This window comes from Erigeron canadensis, chromosome 2, assembly GCF_010389155.1.
Source record: "Erigeron canadensis isolate Cc75 chromosome 2, C_canadensis_v1, whole genome shotgun sequence".
NCBI lineage: Eukaryota > Viridiplantae > Streptophyta > Magnoliopsida > Asterales > Asteraceae > Erigeron > Erigeron canadensis.
In genome coordinates, this window is record NC_057762.1 from 43271330 (window position 1) to 43292860 (window position 21531).

At 30.9% G+C, this 21531-nt stretch overlaps 1 protein-coding gene across 1 annotated transcript; it reads left to right on the plus strand.

Moving 5' to 3' along the window:
* Positions 1-18907: 18907 nt before the first annotated feature.
* On the plus strand, positions 18908-21161 carry LOC122587259 (heavy metal-associated isoprenylated plant protein 7-like). The gene is made up of 5 exons (XM_043759374.1): positions 18908-19062; positions 19165-19384; positions 19476-19678; positions 19770-19860; positions 20286-21161. Exons 1-5 carry the CDS (start codon positions 19054-19056, stop codon positions 20765-20767), a joined length of 1005 nt encoding a protein of 334 aa, XP_043615309.1. The 5' UTR covers positions 18908-19053; the 3' UTR covers positions 20768-21161.
* The last annotated feature ends 370 nt before the right edge of the window (positions 21162-21531 follow it).

Below are 21531 nucleotides of genomic sequence, written 5' to 3' on the forward strand. Positions count from 1 at the left end.
ATCACGTTTTTTGTTGGATGCATCATTTTTTATTTTTTTTTCGAAAAAAACTCACGTGTTTTGTGCATCCATCTTAGATATTCATCAAAATGGGCATCCAACAAAAAACGTGATTTTTTTATTTTGATGGATCAATGTGTTGTTAAACACTTAAACAATGATAATTAGTTATGCACTATGTTAGTCTTATGGACTTTTAATACATCAAAATCATGCATTTAAGTATTTTTACCATTTTTATTTTAAGAGTGTTCTACCAGAGTGTTACCCTATATATATGGGTCGAATCAAATAAAAAAGTCTGTATATATATTTACCGATTGCAATAAAAGTTATATTCATTTTTGTGTGATTTATAGAGTTTTATGTAAACCATGTGAAAAGACTGGCAGATTTAAATGGATGATATATGACTGTCCTTGTATGTATATATGTATAACAATGACAATAAATGATTGTAAGTTTCTAGGACGACTGGTTTGACAGAAGTAATTGCTTAAGGGTCACGTAATAAAACGAGTTAATTCAGGAATGGAGTTACTTTGCTTGGGATAGTGCAAATTAATAACATGCCCCATGTGACCAATAAAGGTAAGTCGCTATAACCCTCTAAATCTTGTTTTTCGACACTAAGTTAGGTTTCATTTTAGTCCTTTAGTTCTTTTTAAAATCATACTCAATATATTTTCCTTACAAGATGTCAAAAAGTTACTTCAATAATCAAAACAAGTACGCTATATACGAGTAAAATGAACATGTAACATGTGTGTTTTAGAAAACGCATGTAATTTGTTGGTTTTTGAAACCCATGTCGTGTTTCACCAATTTGTCACTTTTTTTCAACTTTTATCATGACATATATATTTCATAAAAAAAAAAAAAAAACAACTTGTGATGAAGTTGGTGACAACAATGGGTTATTTGATGATAACAAAAGTGGTCGTCGGTACCTTGAAAATGACAACAAAATCTATAATTTGATTGATGAAACTGGAGTAAGAAGCAAATCATATACATCCGGCCTAGCAGTATAAATTAGTTAGCCTAATATATGTTATTCCCTCCGTTCCATGAAAACGGTCTTAGTTTGAATTTTTAAATTTCTTTATTTAAACTTTGACTTTAAATATAATTTTTTGTGTTATATAAAATTTAGATAAAAAATATACGGATAAAAATACATTTAAAACCGAATTAATTCATATAACTTTCACCAAATGTTATATAACCAAAAAAAAGTTATTTAAAAAAAAAACTTTAAAAATTTAAACTAAAACACTTCTACAGGAAGGGGTTATTAAAATTATAGTTTGACTTGAAAAGGTAATTATTAACAAGTTTAAAATGCTAATAATTATTCAGATATTATGAAACAATAGGTTTACACAAGAGTGGTACTAGAGGGGAGTGAGAGAGGTCAATGCCCCTTAAAATTTATATTTAATCATTGAAATTTAGAATTTTTTTTAATGGATTTGTAAGTTTTTTAAATGTATTTTTAAATTGTCCCTTTTTGATATTTTTTTCTTATGGATTCTTTAACTTTGCTTTTTTTAGATTATTTAAAAAGTTTCTAAAAGGATGTTTAGTTGGAGAAAATACCTATGTTTTTCATTTTTGTTTTACAAGAAAGATTGAAAACATAAAACACGATTAAATTATAGTTTTTAAAAAATGTTTTTCATGATAAAGAAAAATTGCTCCTCCCCCCCCCCTTCAAATTATATTAAACCCCCCCCCCCCCCTTCCTCTCCCTTTCTCCTCTCTCGCCCCCGTCCCCTCTCGGCCTGCCCTCGTCACCCCCGCCCCAACCTCCCACTTAACCAAGTATATTATAAAATGTTTTTAATATGGAAAATAAAAATAACATGTAATAGTTTTAAATGCGTTTTTAAAATTTTCATTTGTTTTCAAGAGATGGAAACTCATTCCATTTTTCTGGAAAAATATAAATGAAAAACTAGAAAGCATTTTGCACAGTTAAACGCACCCTGAGAGTTTCTGCAGTTTTTCGGATTCCTAACTTAATACAGAAAAGTGAATATAAGGTTGTCATATATCTAAGTTTAGGTATAACACCTCTATAAATTATTAGGGTCTCATTTTTTTTATAGATCAAAATATTAAAATATGAAAGGTTTCATACATAAATTTAAATATATATATATATATATATATATGGGAGTGAGTATGGGGTTGTCCCCCATCTAAACTTAGATGGGGAACATCTCACATTTAATTTTTTTAATCAAAAAAATTGTGGGGGGTCATGGTTTTATTTAAATTACAAAAAATATTAAAATATTTGATTGTGAGGTGTTCCTCATCTAAGCTTAGATGGAAAATAACCTCATATTCACTTTTCCCATATATATAGACATATAGACTTTCCTTATTTTGAGAATCATTTGTTTTGTAAGAATCATAAGAACTCTCAAATTATGTATTGGATCACATGTGGAATGATATAAAAAAGTATTTTGTAGAAGAAACTTTTTTTAAAAAACCTTCAAAATAGAGATGAAGGGTGGCAATCAAATGAGAACCAACTTAAAATGAGAACAAATGAGAACACTTAAAAACATCATTTTGATGCATTAAAAGTCCATAAAACTAACATAGTGCATAACTAATTATCATTATTTAAGTGTTTAACAACACATGGATCCATCAAAATCGAAAAAAATCACGTTTTTTGTTAGATGCATCATTTTGATAATATGCATCCAAGATAGATGCACAAAAAAAAGTGATTTTTACGATTTTGAAGGATCAATGTGTTGTTAAACACTTAAATAATGATAATTAGTTATGCACTATGTTAGTTTTATGGACTATTAATGCATCAAAATGATGTTTTTAAATGTTCTCACCGTTCTTATTTTAAAAGTGTTCTCACCGGAGTGTTATTCTAGAGATTAAAAGTTTTACTCCCTCCATCCCACTAAAAATGTCATGTTATGAATTTTTAAAGTCTAATATTTCTAACTTTGACCTTCTTTAATTTTCTTCGTGTTAGATAATGTTTGATGAAAGTTATATGAATTGATTGTGGTTTAAGAGGTGTTTTCTTTAGTATAACTTTAATCAAGTTATATATAACACAAAAAAATATATTTATGGTCAAAGATTATAAATATTAACTTTGAATATTTAAAATTGGACATTTTTCATGGGAGTGAGGAGTATATATATTTTTTTTTCTCCAGATGTGTCGCAGCCCACGAAACTTGAGATTGGCAATTTAGAGTTGTGGTCTTGTGGATAACATATTTAGAAATTAAGAGCAAACTCAATGCTAGCCCAAATCTACATACAACTCTTTTTTTTGTTTGACAACCCAAAAGGTTAGTAAGTTTTGGACTAACTACAAGCCCACGATCCATATACTAACCCGATTACTGAATTATGTCTACTTCAACTTAGCCCTATTTGCAAATTTTAGTGGATTTCAAACTTCTAATGGTAATAAAAACGGTAAGTTGCAACGAATGAGTAACAATGTCACATGAGTCAAATACTCAGACAAGTTCAGTCTATCTGAATAGTATGAGATCCCACTACTAATATCAAGAATCTGGATACAGTATATGAAACTATTCTAGAGAAATGAGAAGGATCAAAATTCACAATGTGTTCTTTTAGTGCAATAAAATCATAAGGGTCGCTTGAATCATATACATATACAAAATATTCATCTGATCCGTAACTAAAATTTGTTAAATCATTGGAATTGACATGAATAATCCCTAACTTAAAGCTTTTGGACTTCATAGGTCCCACTCCCAGCAAGAAATGAAAAACAAAACTCGACAATGATTTTGAAGCCTTTAACTTAAAAGATGTATGTGGAACCGAACCACTTCATCTGTCCAGTAGTACTGTCCACTTGTTCCAAACATCATCTTCACATTTAGTTTGATAACTCATTTATTTATCCATATATGAATGATGCTCCAACTCTCGATTTTAGTGTAATATATCCATTTGATGAGATTTAAAAAAAGATTGAAAAATATAATATATTAATGCATATGTATAACAAAATCTAATCATGCATCTCATGTTAACTAATATTAATATACATATAGTATAAAGAGGAAAATAGAACAATACGATAACGGAGATAATGTTGACCTCGAAACATCTCTATCAATCTTGATCCACACATTCTTAAAAAGATAAAATGGAATAAAATTATTGGGTCACAAGTGGTTCCTATTATCATGTCATTGGCTCCACTTGTTTCATTTTATGTCTCAATCATTAATTTTATTTTATCGCTTGTTATCTTTTAAGCCCCATACATACATTACATACATAATGTTTGCCTTGTTTTTCCTAACAAAATTACATGACAACTTCAATCTCTTTATGGACTATGTATATTTATATCTAGAAGATTGTACGTATAGCTAATTGTTCAGTCCTAAATATTAGTTTGTTAATGTATCTGAAACTGTACGTAATAACATTCAATCAAACAACTTTAATAACTTAAATCACTTTGAAATTGGAATATATATGATTGATTTAAAATTACTGTTAGCTTCAGTTGATCCCACTAAACATCAAAAGTGGAAGAAAGCATTGACTAATTGTTATATAAACCAAATGAACAATGATGATTTGATTGCTTTGCTCGGAATACTTGAATCTACACACCTACATGTAATCAAGCTATATATGTATAGCACGACATTTTCCACCAAACAAGGAGATGATGCACTATCCAATAGGGATTACCATTTACATGTTTGGTGTCTTGATTTGTTTGTGTAAAAGTAACTATAACTACTTTACATATATTTTCATTAAATGTAATTGTGTAAGTGTAACGTACCTTGGTGTCAATATTAGCACAATTATTTCCAAGCTAAGGCTAACATATAAATAATGGAAGCTAGGAGAGATTTTAAATATATATATATATATAGATAAATAAATAAAAGTTTTATAAGATAAAATTAAAAAATATATATAGAAACTAACATATTAGCTAGGTAATGCCACAAAAAATTGTTAGTATAAATTTACAGAATAAAAGTGTAAGATTTTTGGAGTCTCACTGTCGGACAGTGTGTCGCTAGATTGAGATGAAAAGTTTTACTAATGCCCTTTTTATTTCTAGTCTTAGATGTCTATCATTACTATTAACTTATACGTAGACAAAAACTATGTATTAGGTCTTCATTGGAAGTTGTAGTCGTTAGCTATCATTCAAACTAAAATTTTTGCAGTTTTGGTTCTACTTTAGGTGTAGGAAAAAACACGAAATCTTATATAAAAGTTATAGGGAATTTTACTTATTATGATGGTTCATTTTCTTTTGAACTTACGTACAAAGATAATGCCAAAGGGTGAAACGGGGGCTAATGTTTCCTTCGAAATTGAAAATTTATCATGAATTCTTAAAAGTTTTCTATGTATTTTCAAAATTTTAAAACCGAAGAGTTGTACGGTCAGATTGACATGAAACACTTGTTAATTAAGATTATCATCTCAAAGTTATCGAAAACTACATAATATCTGGCAACACCAACGTGAGTTAAATAGTTAAACGTGTCGTAACTCGTGCATGGAATGATTATGACAATCAAAAATACAGATTCAGTGAATGACTTGTAACAACTAAGCCTTTGTGTAGACTATAGAGACCGTGTGGTGCATCACCCACCAACACGTAAATCACATGTATATAACTATATATTCAACCGGAATAAGTATTGGCCCAATGTAAAAGTAGGCCAAAATTACACTACTAGACTATTCACTTCCTTCTTGGTAGCTTCTTGTATCATTTTCTCCTTTAACTTCCTTTTTTTTAACTCTTAAAAAACATGTAAATGGTAGGTGTCTAGGTGAATAAACATTCACATTTTTTCAAGATCATTCTTTACACTTAACCTGATTTTTACGACTTCTAGTTTTTGGTAGGAAGACTCACATTCTTCTTATAACCTAAACTTAAAATACATTATTCTTTATTTGTTTGATAGATAAAATTCAGAAATAACTTTCTTTTTCAAATAAAAAGACGACGGAAACCAATCTATTGAAAAATGCAACAGTTTCTGATATGAGTAGGCAAAACATTTTACACGTTGGTATAAGTCATGAAGACAAAAATAAAATGATTATCCATAACAAAACGAACTGGCTTGAAATGAAGTGTATTTATTTATTTCATAAATGAAAAATGATAACTATTAACTCATGAAGACCAAAAAAAATGATTATGCCTATCAAAACGAGCTGGTTAATTTGAAATGAAATATACTATATTATTTATTTTTATAATGAAAAATATTAACAAAATGATGATGAAGCGTTAATCTATCAATTAATATATCTAATGTTTAATTTTCAAGTTTTAATTATTATGTTAATATTTTAATTAAAACAATTATGTTTAAATTTGAAGTTTATAATATATTTTTAAAGTTCTGTTACATTTTTTTTTAAAGTAACTATTATTCACAGAGCCAAAACTCACACAAAATGTGGAGTGGTAAACAATACACTTTAGAGTACCTTCATTTACATACCCACATTAAAACGATTCCAATCGTCCCAACTAATAAAAAACTATCTCTAGTTCTGATCTTGTACCATAAAAAGCTAGTAATTTTGATATCTTGAAACATCTTCCCGCTACATGTTGTCCTGAAACGACACGACCCGATTTAAAATAATTAAGATTTTTTTTTTAACAGTAGTATCCCACTGCGCCGCAGTGGGAGGTTGCATTCCCCACTGCACCGCAGTGGGAACTGGGAACAAAACCCCCCTCGGAGCCGAGACTTCCCATTGCGCCGCAATGGGAGGACTTATCCCCACTGCGCCGCAGCGGGCACCCAGATCAGCAACAACACAACTTCAAATTTTGACTCTTTGATCAACCTACATCTTTCCAATTCAGAAACCAAGCTTCATAACCCACAATTCTATGTTCATACAAGTATTCGACACGTTTACAAACATATTTATAACATCCATTTAATCCGCATTCATTTACACAACCATATGGGTCGTTTACCCAAATTGACACTTTTCAAACCAAAATGCAAGATTTGCAAAACCAAAAGACCTACATATGGTCAATTTACAGAAATGTACCAAAACATGACTACCAAAAATCCAAATATGTGCCAAGAGCCATAGTGAGGAAGGATATCTAAGTCTCTAACCAAAGAGTACCATTCTTCCACGAATGGTCAAAATACCTTCAAATCGACTAGCAATCCAAATCAACTATCACTAGTTCCTTCTTTCGGAACTACCTATAAAATGGTAAACAACTAAAAAGTAAGTGAATGCTTAGTAAATATGCTTGCATACAATCATATAAATGAAGGACGGCAATGCACAAAAGTCTATTGCATATAGACTATGACACCGTCGTGTCATATCTATAATACTCACCTTTGTGCCAACGCATTACATGGATCCATATAAGCAAATGATTACAATCACAATCAAATTATACAGTAATAATGCTCCACATGAGCTATGGCCACCTATTAGGCCTGTAATCAAAGACGACCCCCAATTAGGCTCAACGCCAAATCAATTACCACACACGTAATCCACCATCGTATGGTAATTGACCCGACGAATATACAAAGATATGCAAGTATACTCACCTCTTTCGCGACACAACAATCAAATCAAGATAACCGCAAATCCAATAATTCAAGCTTTCAACCTATCAAAATATCATAATACGCATATAAGACAATATTCACATTCTTAGCTATTTCATAATAGCCAAACTAACCATTCACTAACATTCCTAACCCAACCATCTTATTTTGCTATTGAGTTGCATTTCTTTCAAAAATTTACTTAAATGAATTCAACTCATCAAGTTCATCATCATTCCACTCAACTAACAAAAATCACCATTCTTTCACAAACAAAGTTTCAATGCCAAACATTCAAAGTCATAATTAAATTTATCAAGCAACTCAGTAACAAACTATAGGATACAGGAATTTAGGAGAAAATCATATAATAACCCAATACTAGCAAAATCCCCAAATTCAACCTCTTAAGAACCTTAATTCTTAAAAAGGGGAAAGACATTAGGTTAAGGAATCATTACCTCAAGGAATTCAATGAACTAATTCAAGACTCTAGGTTAAAAATTCTTCTTCCTTCTTTTTTTTTTCTCTTGAAATTCGGCCACCACCACTATCACCACAAACCCTAATTTTTCAATTTCTTGAATGATATAAGGTTGTTATTATTCTTGTTGATGATTAGAAGATTTTTAATTGTTTGAAGAGTTAAGATTGATTTAGAAGAAATGAGAAGAAAAGATTTGAGAAGGAAAGGATTGAGTGAGTGGAAAAATATGACTCACAAGGAAAAGGATGGCTGGCACATTATGGGCTTGCCACGCCCCTTTTTCAAGTTTGTGGGTATATTACCCGCTATGCGCTAAAGTTTCAACTAAATTAACCTCATATCCAAAAATAAAATACTAGAAACTTATTTTAACGTCAAAACTATAAAAATGTTAATTTATTACCTTAAAGTTATTAGGGTGTTACATGTCCCCTCGTTGAACCTCCTTTCATTCCTTTCCCTCCATATACACCAGCAAAAAAGAAATATTATACCTTTGAAAACCTTTCTTTCCTTTTTTCCGAGCCCCACGAATTTGTGTATCTCGAACAAATCTTTAATGGAAAAGAAAAAAAATGGGACGTGCCTTGCACCATATGCTCACCCTGTACCAGATGGTAGTCGCTAACTCACAACTACAAAGAATGATTCTTCAGTTCCATCGCATAGAAGGCAGTAAATGTCGTCGAAAAAACAGATTCTAGATTTGAGGGCGACCAAGGTAGGGAGCCTATCCATGGAGACTTTTCACATAAAGATGTTACAGTTCTTAGTTACCCATTTTGACCACTTAAAAAATGAACCTGCCACTGTAGTCAGAACCACTTCTAAGGAAGTCTTTTACACCCTTGACAGTAAATGAGGCTTGATTCCCTCCAACCCAAGCCCATTTATTTGGGCCACCCTTCATAACCACATCATCAAGTAAACACGAAATATTCTGCCACTCATTTAGTTCCTCCACAGTAACCGGATCACGAGACCAGTTACATTTACTTCCAAACTGTCCCGTTGTGTTACATATGCGACTCTCAACACAAACTTTCTTATCTTTGTCCAGCATAAAAAGCCTCGGAAAACGATCTTTTTAGGGAACCTCTCATGCCCAAATGTCTAACTAGAACCTTATGTGAGTGCGCGAACCACAGAGACCGTTGAACATATTATTCAATCTAACCCCTGCCACAGTGACTTTACCTATTGACTTCACAATATTTTTCAGACCCAGGTGATGGAATGATTCACTGGTAAAGGTTCCTAACATCTTTTCGTGTTATGTGAAGCATCTTGTCACTTCCTTCCATAACGCTTTATTTTCGTTCTGGTATCTCCATCCCCATTTAGACAAAATAGCTAAATTATAATCCTTAGATTTACAAAGGCCGACCCCACCCGACCCGAGGCGATAGGTGAAGCGACACGATCCCATGCAACCCAGTGAATTTTTTTATTTTCTGTCAATCCTCTCTAGAGAAACCTTCTAATAATGACCTCCAATCCGTTTACTACCTTATCCGGAACTTTAAATAACGAGAAATAATATGTTGGTAAGCTTTCCAGCCCCATATTCACTTTCCCCATTTCAAAAATACTTATGTTTGTATATAAAATTTCAATCCAAATTCTTCCCGAGTCGAGCCTGGTTCTCCAAAACTCTTGACTCCCCTTCTTGCATAGTCGAATCCAAATCACGGATTCCTCAGCCTTGGTTATAGTTAGTTATCCTAAAATTAGTAATAAAACATTATTGGATTTGAATTTAGTTTTTTTTTTTTAAATAGAAAATATGTCATTTTATAGCACTTTATCAAAAATTTATTGGCTTGTGCCTTCCTTGAAGCACTAGATCAAAATGAAAAATATTTGATATCCTTATCATCATTTTTTATAAACATATATAATGAAAAGATTGTGTAGTGACGGTACAAATTGGTAATATAATATAAGGAAAATAATTAATCTTCTTAACAAAATAGCCTAAAAATCCTTCTAACATGAACCTAAAAATATGCCTAATGAAATAGATATTTGACATGTGTATCATAAGCAGTGGTGAAGCTTGAAAATTTTCAGTGGGGTTTGGGATCTAAATTTTATTTAACACTATTTTTTTAAAAATGGGAGGTTAAAACCGAGTATATCGAAATTTTTTTACACAAAAATAATATACCCCTTAAATCGCAAAAAAAAAAAACTCGAGGTGTGAGGCGCCCCTCCCCGCCCCTTTTTTTTCTCTCCTAATTTTTACCATGCATTATGTAATATATAATCATCTTGTTATTAGGTCCTATTAAATATTAATCATTATTCAATAAAATAAACTTAAACTATTGTTATATTACCGAGGGGCGGCCGTATAGGATGATTGAGGTATTAGGAATCTGTGGTTAAAAAAGGGAGTATAAATGCAAGCCTATGGTGGTAGTAAGTGAGAAAAGAAAGGTAGTACGAGGGTCGGAAATGAATCAGCTGATTTGTCACCTCCAAAGTCATTTCATTAGACCGCAAATTCTAACTCGTCATCATTTCTCGTTTCTTTATTACAACTTTTTACTTTAGGAAATTTTACTAGAGTTGTTGGTTAAACAAATACTAGAGCAACTTTAGTTGTAGGTAGACTTGTTAATTTGTAATAAATGGTCATCATTGGTTATGGGATTTTTAATTTCATTTTTCAGCTAATAAATTATAAAGAAAAATGATTAACATGTCTAATTGATATATCTAAAGATATACCTAAAAGAGATCAAATCATGGGGCAAGATTAAAGATAACAATGATGAAAGAGAATTAGTGAAAAACATGTGTCATCTAATGTATGGAGTATGCATATCTTTATGCATATAAATTAGGTATATATATCATTATCCATTTATAAATTATCTAACCTGGCGGAGGCAATGTTGGTTTGGAGACCTGTGATCAAATCTTGAATATTCATGGTTTCGAACATTTACCTCTTTACCGTGTAGGCATATGTGTTATCACTCATGTTCTGCAGGAGTACGCGGGTCTCAACTTCCAGCATACTGCACACCTTGGATATCACTGTTGGGGTTTCGAATCATTAACATCTAACACTTGTCGTTTTAAAATAAAAAGTTATAATTTGTCATTTTAATAATTTTTTAATCATATAAATATGATATATGTAAAAATCAAATAATAAGATAATAAAAAAAATGCATTACATATGTTAAATTTTCAAAGAAGTAGAAAAATTGATTATTAAGCTAAAGTTTAAAAAGTTACATCATTTTTTTACTTTTACAAGCCCAGTGAATTTTTTGTTGATGAATATTATTAGGGGTTGGTACGTAAACATCGCATGAAGGATGGGCCTAAAGAACCTCTTTATTTCTAAAAGGTTATAGAGATTGAAACCTCTCTATCACAAAAATCCTTCCAGAAAATCAAATGTAATTTACTGAAGTGAATTCCACGTGATAAAGAAATTATTAAGAATATATGGATGCTCTTAGCGGCAAAACGCCATATATCATTCTTCCGAGCCTATCTATCCTTTTTTAAATTGTTATCTCGATATAAAAATATTGTGATTTGGCACAAAGAGAAAGCCAAACCACACGGTGAACAATAAATCTTGTGCTTTTATTCGTTGTGTTGTTTAATTTGATAGCTGAAATCGAGCTAAGATTTATAACTCCTCGAATAGTTAGTTTTATCTCTTTGCAATTCATCATTCTCAAAATAATTAATCTATATATATCATACTACTTCTAATACCCGTATAATGTACAGTAACTATATAGATTGTATTATTAAAAAATTCAAATATGTCTCATAATCTCATACATGATTCGAATAATTGCAAGAGTTAGAATTTTAGAAGGTTTTTGAAGATTTCTAGACTATCAAAAATTTGAGTTTAATTCTAACTCTAATAATTATCTGAAATTATATACAATTAAAAAAGTTAATTTAATAGAAAAAATAAAATTAAAAAGATAAGTGTCGATCAAAGATTGCGCCACGTGTCGTTTCAAAAATATCTCAATAATGTTTTAGTTTATTGGTAGATACTTCTTTTAAGATTTTATTTTTTCTATAAAAAACGTGCTAAATCCAAATTACTCATTTTCTTTATTCATTAATTTATATATGCTTATCTAATATAGTTATAATACCCTTAATGACATACTTTACAACATACATTCTTCATCCATAAAAATAAATACATTAACCCTTTAAATCAATCACTTTTACATCAGTAATCACACCGCCCCCGCCCACCGCGCCGCCACCACTGCCGTCACCACCACCACTGCGCCGCAATTATTACATTGTACGAGTACCTGCCTAATAATCTAATAATGTATACATTATTTACTGTATGTTGATTAGAGGAAGAGCTTCATCGATCTCCTTGTCATTTAGCATATTAAACATGCCAACATAATAATCATTCTCACATCATCCAACCATCATCATGATAAAAGTCGTTAAATGCACGAATTCATTCTATATAAGGTTTTTGGTGAAGTGAAGGCTATTCAACAACAATTTGTTAGAAAGGTACAAAATCCATAAAAAGAGATTGGTTACAACTTACAACTTTAGTCATGATTTCATGGATTTACAATAATGGGGAATAACTTGATAATGCCTTGGTTGGTATGTGGTAAAACATCAATTAACTTTATGACAAGCAGTCCCGTGAAAATTATGTGGCAGAGTTTATATATTTTTTAATTTTTGTTTAAATTTTTTATAAATAAGAAGTGTCATATTTTTGAATCTTGGCCTTTAATTTTTACCCAAATATCAAGATTACCCTAACATGTTATGTTAGGGAAACTTGAAAGAATCTCCTCTCGTAATATATCATTAAATAACTGATGCACACGGTGTGGTAGAAAGTAAATGAACCCGTCAAATCACAGTCGTTGGATGGTAAAAAAAAATTTAGAAGTTATCAACTTTTTTTCGATTTTTGAAGTTAAGTTTAGTATAGCCAAACCATTTCTCTGCTTTTTCTAGTTATGTACGTACGCCAATATTCTATGTTTCGTAACTAGAAAACAAACTCGTGCGTTGTTGCGGGAGTTTTATAAAAAATAAATATATAACACTTGAATAAAATATATAATATTTTTAAAAGTTATAAAAGAACAAAATGTAAAGTGTAGAAAAAGGTATAAAAAAAACAAATGTTAAGCCTCAAATTATACAAGGTTAGGGGGTAAAAGTAATATGAAGAAAACAGAAGGGGCAAAAAAGAAAAGGAGAAAAGGAGGAGCAGTAAAGGAAAGAAAAAAAAGAGAAAAAAGAGGGAGCAGGAAAGAAAAGGAGGGAGCAAAGTGTAAAAAGAAAAACAACAAAAGAAAAAAAAATGGAGGAGAAAGGTTTTGAACCCACGACTTCATCTTCATTACGGAGAAAGTCAAAACACCACACCAAGCTGTACTTTGTTGTTTTATATGACAATTATTGTATTTAATTAACTTAAAACTACAAATGAAGACAAAAATTATACTCTAGCATGAATTCTTTATTTTATATATATATAATTTGGTGTCAATGTCATACATTGTCATTTTTAAGACTTATATCAGGAAAGCATGAATTCTTTTTATGGACAAGCAAAGTTTTATACTCGTAGTATACTTAAATAAGTCAAAATATTGCTCCTACTTTCTACTCATGGATAATCAATGGATTAGTAGTTTTGACATATGTTCTATGAAGCATATGAAGTTGGTAAACATTAGTATGGTACGTACTTAGTTACTTACATGTTAATTCATATTTGCTGCACTATAAATATTAGTAACTACTTACTACTGTCGCAAGAACTAAATTGGCTTGATTGCTTGTGATTCTTTAGTCTCATACATAAGTTTGGATGGTTTGATTTGAAAAAAATATAAGGTTAGTTTTCAGTTTTCACAAGCTAGTTTGTCCGACATTTCAAATTAATTTTGCTCCGCTAAGATGAATTATCCGCTGGTGCAATCTAAAGCCTAACCGGCCATATGTCATAAGCAAATTTATCTAATACCATTATTAAAAAAGACTCGTTGTATAGACAAAAGTCTCATAATTCTGATAAAATTTACTCGCATAATACATGGCCGCTATCTGGAATAGAAGGGATTGGTAAGCTTGGAATTTGTTTGGACTAGACACGTACAAAAAGGCCGACTCAAATACCACGTCACTGACATATATAATACATGCGACAAAGTGTCTCATATATAGACCGATAAATTTGCTTATTTTCAATTAAGAGTTTCTAAAGGATTGAATGAAATCTATGAGCTTTTCAAAGTTGCGTGCTGTCCTGCTTGTTCTCAATATAGTCGATAGATTGATTACCTTTTACGAACAAAATACAAGAATAACCTTATTATTAAATTAGTTATTATTTTGTCCTTGTTAAACCAATTTCACTTGGCCACGGAATGGTAGCAAGAAACGAGTACGAGCTAATTTGGTTTTATACCCAATTGTAATACTAGGTTTATTTTGCATATGACTTGCCACTTTTTATGGAAAATGTTTTTTCTCAAATGCTTTTTTGATTGCATGTCAATATTGTTGTGTCATTGTTGTCTTTTTCTTTCCGATATAAACGTTTCAATCAACATTATAAGTGAGACAAATCGTGTGTATTTAATTATGATTAATATGTGGCAACTGAATTCAATCAATTAGTCAATAACTTCAAATATTTTGTTTGTGCTTGTAGAATTGATGGCAACCTAATCAGTACGTGACGACGTTTATTAGACGTAAATGGCCTAAAGTTTTAAATTAATTATAAAAAATGATAATGATATCCCTAACTAATGGTTGTTATTATTAGCTTATTACACACATAAAAATTAATACTCTATACATTAAAAACACATGCTCAGGCTTTCACATAACAAACCCTACAATCTTTAGGAGTGTCATTAACAAAACTGATTAATTAATGACTACTGGAGCATTTAGTTGATGTGTTTGTTATCCAAAAGAGTAGTTTATTCGAGTTTTTGTTACTTAATTATGAGTTAACTTGATATAAACTTAACTAATAGTTAACTAGCATATGACATATATATCACTAGAGAGCTTCCCCACCCTTAATACCAAGTATAAGGAGAAACCCCCAACTAAACCGCCCGAAAGCACGATATTTAATTTGGATCAAATGTTGTCCCCTTTGCAAGACTCAAATCTGTTTCATTGGAGGACTTTATTTGTGAAACACCTTAGAATATTCTTCACATGACTCGAACTCGAGACTTCCAAAATGAAAAACTGATGCATTGAGCTATAAGAGAAAGTACGACAAAATTTTATTTTAGCATTGTAGATTTCTCAACATTTAACTATGAAGACAAATATTAATATTTTTTACAATTCAAAACTAATACTATAACTTAAACCAAATAAAACAATTATTTAATATGAACAGAAAGGGAAACGAAATCAAGGAAGTCATGTTCCTGAAAACGCAAGTTCTTGTGATCGAACATGACAATAATACAGTTAGAGTTATCAATAAATAAATTTAAAAAAGCCAAATGTTGATATGGAAAGCTTATTTCAATATATCATGAACAAAATGTTTGAACAAACTCATGATTCCAGTGGTGGCGACAAAAACATGACGACGACAATACTACTCTCGCTACTTTTTATCTTTTCGTCCTCATGTTATGTTATGTATACATCTTGTCATCCGTCTTTTTATATTTGCCTAACCCATTTTGTGTATGGCTTCTTTTTCCGTATTGTGTTCTACCTTTTCTTTTTCTCCTTCCGTTATCTATACGTATCTTTTATTATTTGTAAGTTGTAACATACCATAATTGTGACGATTACATTGAAAGTGACTGTGGATTTGTCATAAAGTGATTATTTGTGCTAAAGTATGCTATGTATTTAGCATTTTAAACTGAAAGAAAACCAAGATTATGTATTTTGTAAAGGTAAAAGCCACGTGAGTTCGAGAGCTTATGAAAATGAAGTTTGAAGAACAAGTAATTAAGGTCCCATTCATATTCATAAAATTGTACGTTTGTTCTACATAAAAAGCTAGGTTAATAAGATTATTTTAATGGATATCATACTTTATTTGGTAGATATCATTTGTGTTTTCATAAATATATACTTCGTTAATGAATTATAGTCTTATCATTTTTAAGAGTTTTTCTTTCTTTTAATAACACATTTGATCAATTATTCACAAGTTAAGAGTTAAGAACCCCAATATGGTGTTCTTTATGATACTTCAACATATTATTTCTCCACTATTTATTGCAGCTATTAGGTATTTCGGCCGTTGAATTGAGAATCATTACCTCATGTCATAGGCGGCTCAATAGTTATCAGGTGCTAAGCAATCGCTTTAGACCTCCAATTTTTATATAACAGGCTCAGTGTATGGACTTATACTGGTTTGTGTATCAACCTCTACACATTTTTTATTAATAGTTTAACATCATAAATTAATTAAGCTACTGTTTTTTTGTTACTTTAACTAACATTCTAATGTAGTAGGCATTTAAATTTAATCTCGTTTAATGCCCCCAAAACCTTAAGTCAACACTGCCTCATGTTAAGAGTTAATAACATAATACGCTTTCGTTAAACATTTCAATCACTATATCTATCACATCCACAAAATTTTAACCTTCCATATGTATCATATATACCTTTTTCACATAGAATCCAATTTTATTTTATCAAAATTAAACCATCACACTATATAATATCTTTGTTAGTTTTCGCTAGCATATGATCACCGTGCGTTTTATTTTACCTATACACATAATAATATAAGCATACTGTCATAGAATCGGTACATATATAGATACAATTTAAGACTATCTCCAATGCAAGGTCATTAGGTGTCTTTAGTGGCATGGATATCATTTGCGATTGAAGTTTGTATAAAACTAAATATTTTTGGTGTATGTTTTTACTTAATTAAAGGCATGTTCTTAACTTGTACAAAGCTAAAGAATTTTTTATGTAACGTTTTGGCGTATCTTAAGATATGTACGGATGTTGTATAGTTAGAAAATAAATTGTACAGATATAATGTGATATCTGAAGATAGATGTTATTAGTGTTGGAGCTAGTATAACACTAGAAATAAACACCAGCGTGTTGCCGCGGAGCTCTTATAGTAACGTCGTGGACAATGATTCATTAAGCTTAAACACGTTGCCGCAGATTATATTACACATTTTGCGGCGAGACTCAAGTAGGTTATCTTTTCAGATGACAATGTTTTGGTACAAATTTGATAAAATCACCAACAAACATTTATTTGACATTGTAACAATAAAGCATTTTATTGATAGGCTAAAATGTAAAAGATAAAAACTTTAGGGGGTTAAAAGGTAAAGATGTAAAAGTTGATGGGCTAAATTGTAAATAGAAAAAACTTTGGGGGTTAAAAAGTAAAGAGAAAACTTTAAGGAGTTAAAATGTAAAGTAGTAAAAGGTGATGGGTTTAAATATAAAAGGTAAAATCTATAAGGGGTTAAAAGGTAAATAGTTCAAAGTTGCATGTATGTATAGTTGTACCAGAAACTTGTAAAAAAGCAATTTGTTTTTAGTATATATATAAATACGTAAACAATATGTTCTCTCGTAAAATACGAAACGTACATTTGACTTTTTGTAAGTTTTATGATGCCATGCATATTTTAAACTTTGTATTAACAAAATAGTAAAATACCTTGTGTGTATTAATATTGGCATACTACTATTGGTGGTAAAATAGTTCCCGCCACTAGACCGTAAAGTCAATAATTTGACTATTTGATCTACCATGTAGCTATCACATCAGAGGGTATATAAATTGATATGGCTGGGGACCACTGTTGCAACTCAATTGTACTCGATATTATTCTAAAAATAAACACCATTACACAAACGACGTTGTAACAAACCTTCGGCGAAAATAGTCTACATACTCTATTTTCCTTACATCATAGGTCAAACTAATCTTTATAAAGTTATAATAGCAAACTAATCTTTCTAGCAATAAAAAAACCCGTATAAATCACAAATCAACCCTAAAACTTAACCTTATACAATTCTACATAATAAAAATTAGTAATTTGTTTAAAAAATTAAGTTTGGCCAAAAACCAGCTACAGGTAGTAAGGGTAGTTGTTACTAGTTGTGTTAGTTGTAATGGTAACTATACATTATAATCAAAATTGTAATCTAGATCATTTATTTACTTAAAAAATAAGTATTTGATACAGTACTTGTAATTTAGCTTAAATCAACCAAAGAAGTATATAAAATCTTCGGGTTTGCTAAATACAAGGGCTGTATTTAAGGTGCATAAACTATTTGTACATTTACCATGAAAATCAGGGGGTGAGCTTTTAATATAAAAGGTACAAATATTTTTATGCATGTTAAATACAGCCCTTAACATTTCCCTAAAAGATTTAACAAAATAGCAAAAGTACTGTAATTTGATAATTATCTATATATAGTTACTTTTAACGGTTGGATAGTGATTAACTCATATGATCAGTTTTATTCATTTACAACAATTTTATTAATATATTTGTCTAACACACAAATTAGCAAGTAATGCAAATCATTTTCAGCTATAAACGGGATTCGTTTATGAAAAAATGAACGAGAAAAAGAGGATGTACGTGAACGATGTCCTCGATATAGCCCAATTTCACGTGGCATAAATAAAAAAAGCCACGTCGGTTGCAGTGATGACGGGTAATGAGTGCCCTTCTTTTATAGTAGATCTCCCATCTCCATTTCTATTTCTTATTAATCATCACACCATACCATACAACCTTTAATTCCCTTCTCACTACTTTCAAAAAATAAAATAAAAACAAATATATATTACATTTACACACACTTAAAAAGTGTGTGTGCTCAAACTTTAATCCTTTTTTCTTAAAAGAGAGAATGGGGGAGGTTTGTTTTTTGTATCTTTACATTAATTTTTATTTTTATTTTTAAAGTGTGAATCTTTTTTTTTCTTTGTTATATATCTGATGTGGTTATGTTTTTTTACAGCAAGTTGAAAAGCCACCGGAGGAAAAGAAACCAGAGGAAGAGAAAAAAGAAGAGCCTGTGAAGACTGAAGAGAAAAAGGGGGAGGCGGCGCCGGCGGCGGATGAGAAAAAAGAAGAGACGCCGCCGCCCCCACCTCCGCCGCAAGAGATTGTTTTGAGAGTTTTCATGCATTGTGAAGGATGTGCTAGGAAAGTCCGTCGTTGCCTTAGAGGCTTTGATGGTTTGTTAATTGAATTTGTTTTGGTTTTAAAACTTTTTATTATATTTAATTGTAATTAATTAATGTTAGTTTTAATTAAAAATAATTATAGGTGTGGAGGATATACAAACAGATTGTAAGACACATAAGGTTGTTGTGAAAGGAGAAAAAGCAGATCCATTAAAGGTTCTAGAGAGGGTCCAAAAAAAGAGTCACCGGAAAGTTGAACTTCTTTCTCCGATACCCAAACCGCCGGCAGATGAACCTAAAGCTGAAGAAAAACAGCCACCAAAGCCTGAAGAGAAAAAAGAAGAGGTTAGTAATATTCTCCATATTTAATTATTGTTAAATAATTTAATTATATGTAAGTATTAATAATCATGTGATATATGTGGTTCAACTACAGCCTCCACAGGTGATAACGGTGGTCCTCAGAGTTAACATGCATTGTGAAGCTTGTGCTCAAGAGATTAGAAAACGCATTTTAAGAATGAAAGGTGTGTTTTACTTTTTTTACTTTTACCTTTTATATATCTTGTTTTTAAAGCAAATAATTTTATTTTATTGAGGAAATAAAAGTATGTAGCTTTTTGACTCATTGTGAATCTTGTTTGACTTGTTATTTTTGGCTTCAATCTACTTAGAAGTTTATGTATTTTTGAGTCTTTTCAATTTATATAAAAATCAATCACAATCCACATTCTTTTTATTTCGTATTACTTTGTGAATTGGTTTTCAAGATTCAGATCTTTCCTTTTCAATTTTTGAAGTCAAATTAATATTCATCAATGAAATTTAATATTCAGTCAAAATATTCTACAAAATCTCAACCACTTTAAGTGAAGTAGTTTATCAATTAAATAACTTTTTTGCTAAAAATTTATGAATTTGGTATCAAATTGTAATACTGTGTGAACTACAGGGGTGGAAAGTGTAGAACCAGATCTAAAAAACTCACAAGTATCCGTTAAAGGAACATTTACGGCGCCGCAATTAGTGCAACACATTCACAAAAGAACCGGAAAAAACGCCGTCATCGTTAAACAAGATCCCGAACCTAAAAAAGAAGCCGGCGGCGACAAAGGGAAAGTAGAGAAAAAAGACGACGGCGCCGCAGAAAAGAAAGAAGAATCGAAAGATGAAAAAAAAGAAGAGTCGAAAGACACAGATGAAAAGAAAGATAGCGGCGGTGAAAAAGTTGAAGGTGAAGCGGCGGCGGCTGGTGGCGAAGGAGAAGAAATGCCAAAAGGGATGATGGAATTAAGAAAAAGTGAATTTTATTATTACCACCCACAAAATTACCAAATATATCCAACAAGATATACAGCGGAATCTTCATATGGGTACCCACCAGCACCGCAAATGTTTAGTGACGAGAACCCCAATGCATGTTCTGTTATGTGAAAAAAAGTTAATAATAATTAAAAGGGGTAAAATGGGAAAAAAAGATAGAAGCACATGGGGGGTGGATTGTCGTGGTGTTCATGTGGGTGGTGGTGGTGGCCTTTTCTGTGGATTTAGCAGGCAAATAAGATGTTAATTTGTCTTGGTGGTGGTGGTGGTGGTGGACGAATGGTGCAGACCTGATGGTGGCTTTTTGTAATTTTTCTATCATTATTTTTATTTTATCCTTTTTACTTTTTGGGGTAGTAGCTCTAATGGTAAAGTAATGGTGATAAATTGTTGTTACTATATATGATGATAAAATGGTGGAGTAAAATAATAATAATGGTGCGTCATCTTCATATATGTGAAATATATAAATAATATAAATGAATAATTTTGGAGATTATCATCATGTGTGTGTAGTTGATGTAATTAGTTTTCTCTTTTCAAATTATAAAAGTTGGTATGAATTTTTTTTTATTCATTTGTTTAATTATTATTTATGTACATGGTACACCTTAATTGATATATATAGGTTTGTGATTTTTGACCTTGAAGAGAATCAAATCTATGCGTCATGAGTATGGGTCCAGGTTTTATTTTTTGTATTGTACTGCATTGTTATTAAGTGGTACTAAAAGTCTGCTTTTGTTATTAAAATAATCTATGATTCATTAGGAATTAGTTTAATGATTTGGATTTATGTTAACGACTACAAATCTTACAATTTGTTCATGTTCTTTTTTATTACATTCTCTCTCTGTGTTCCTCATCAACCATGA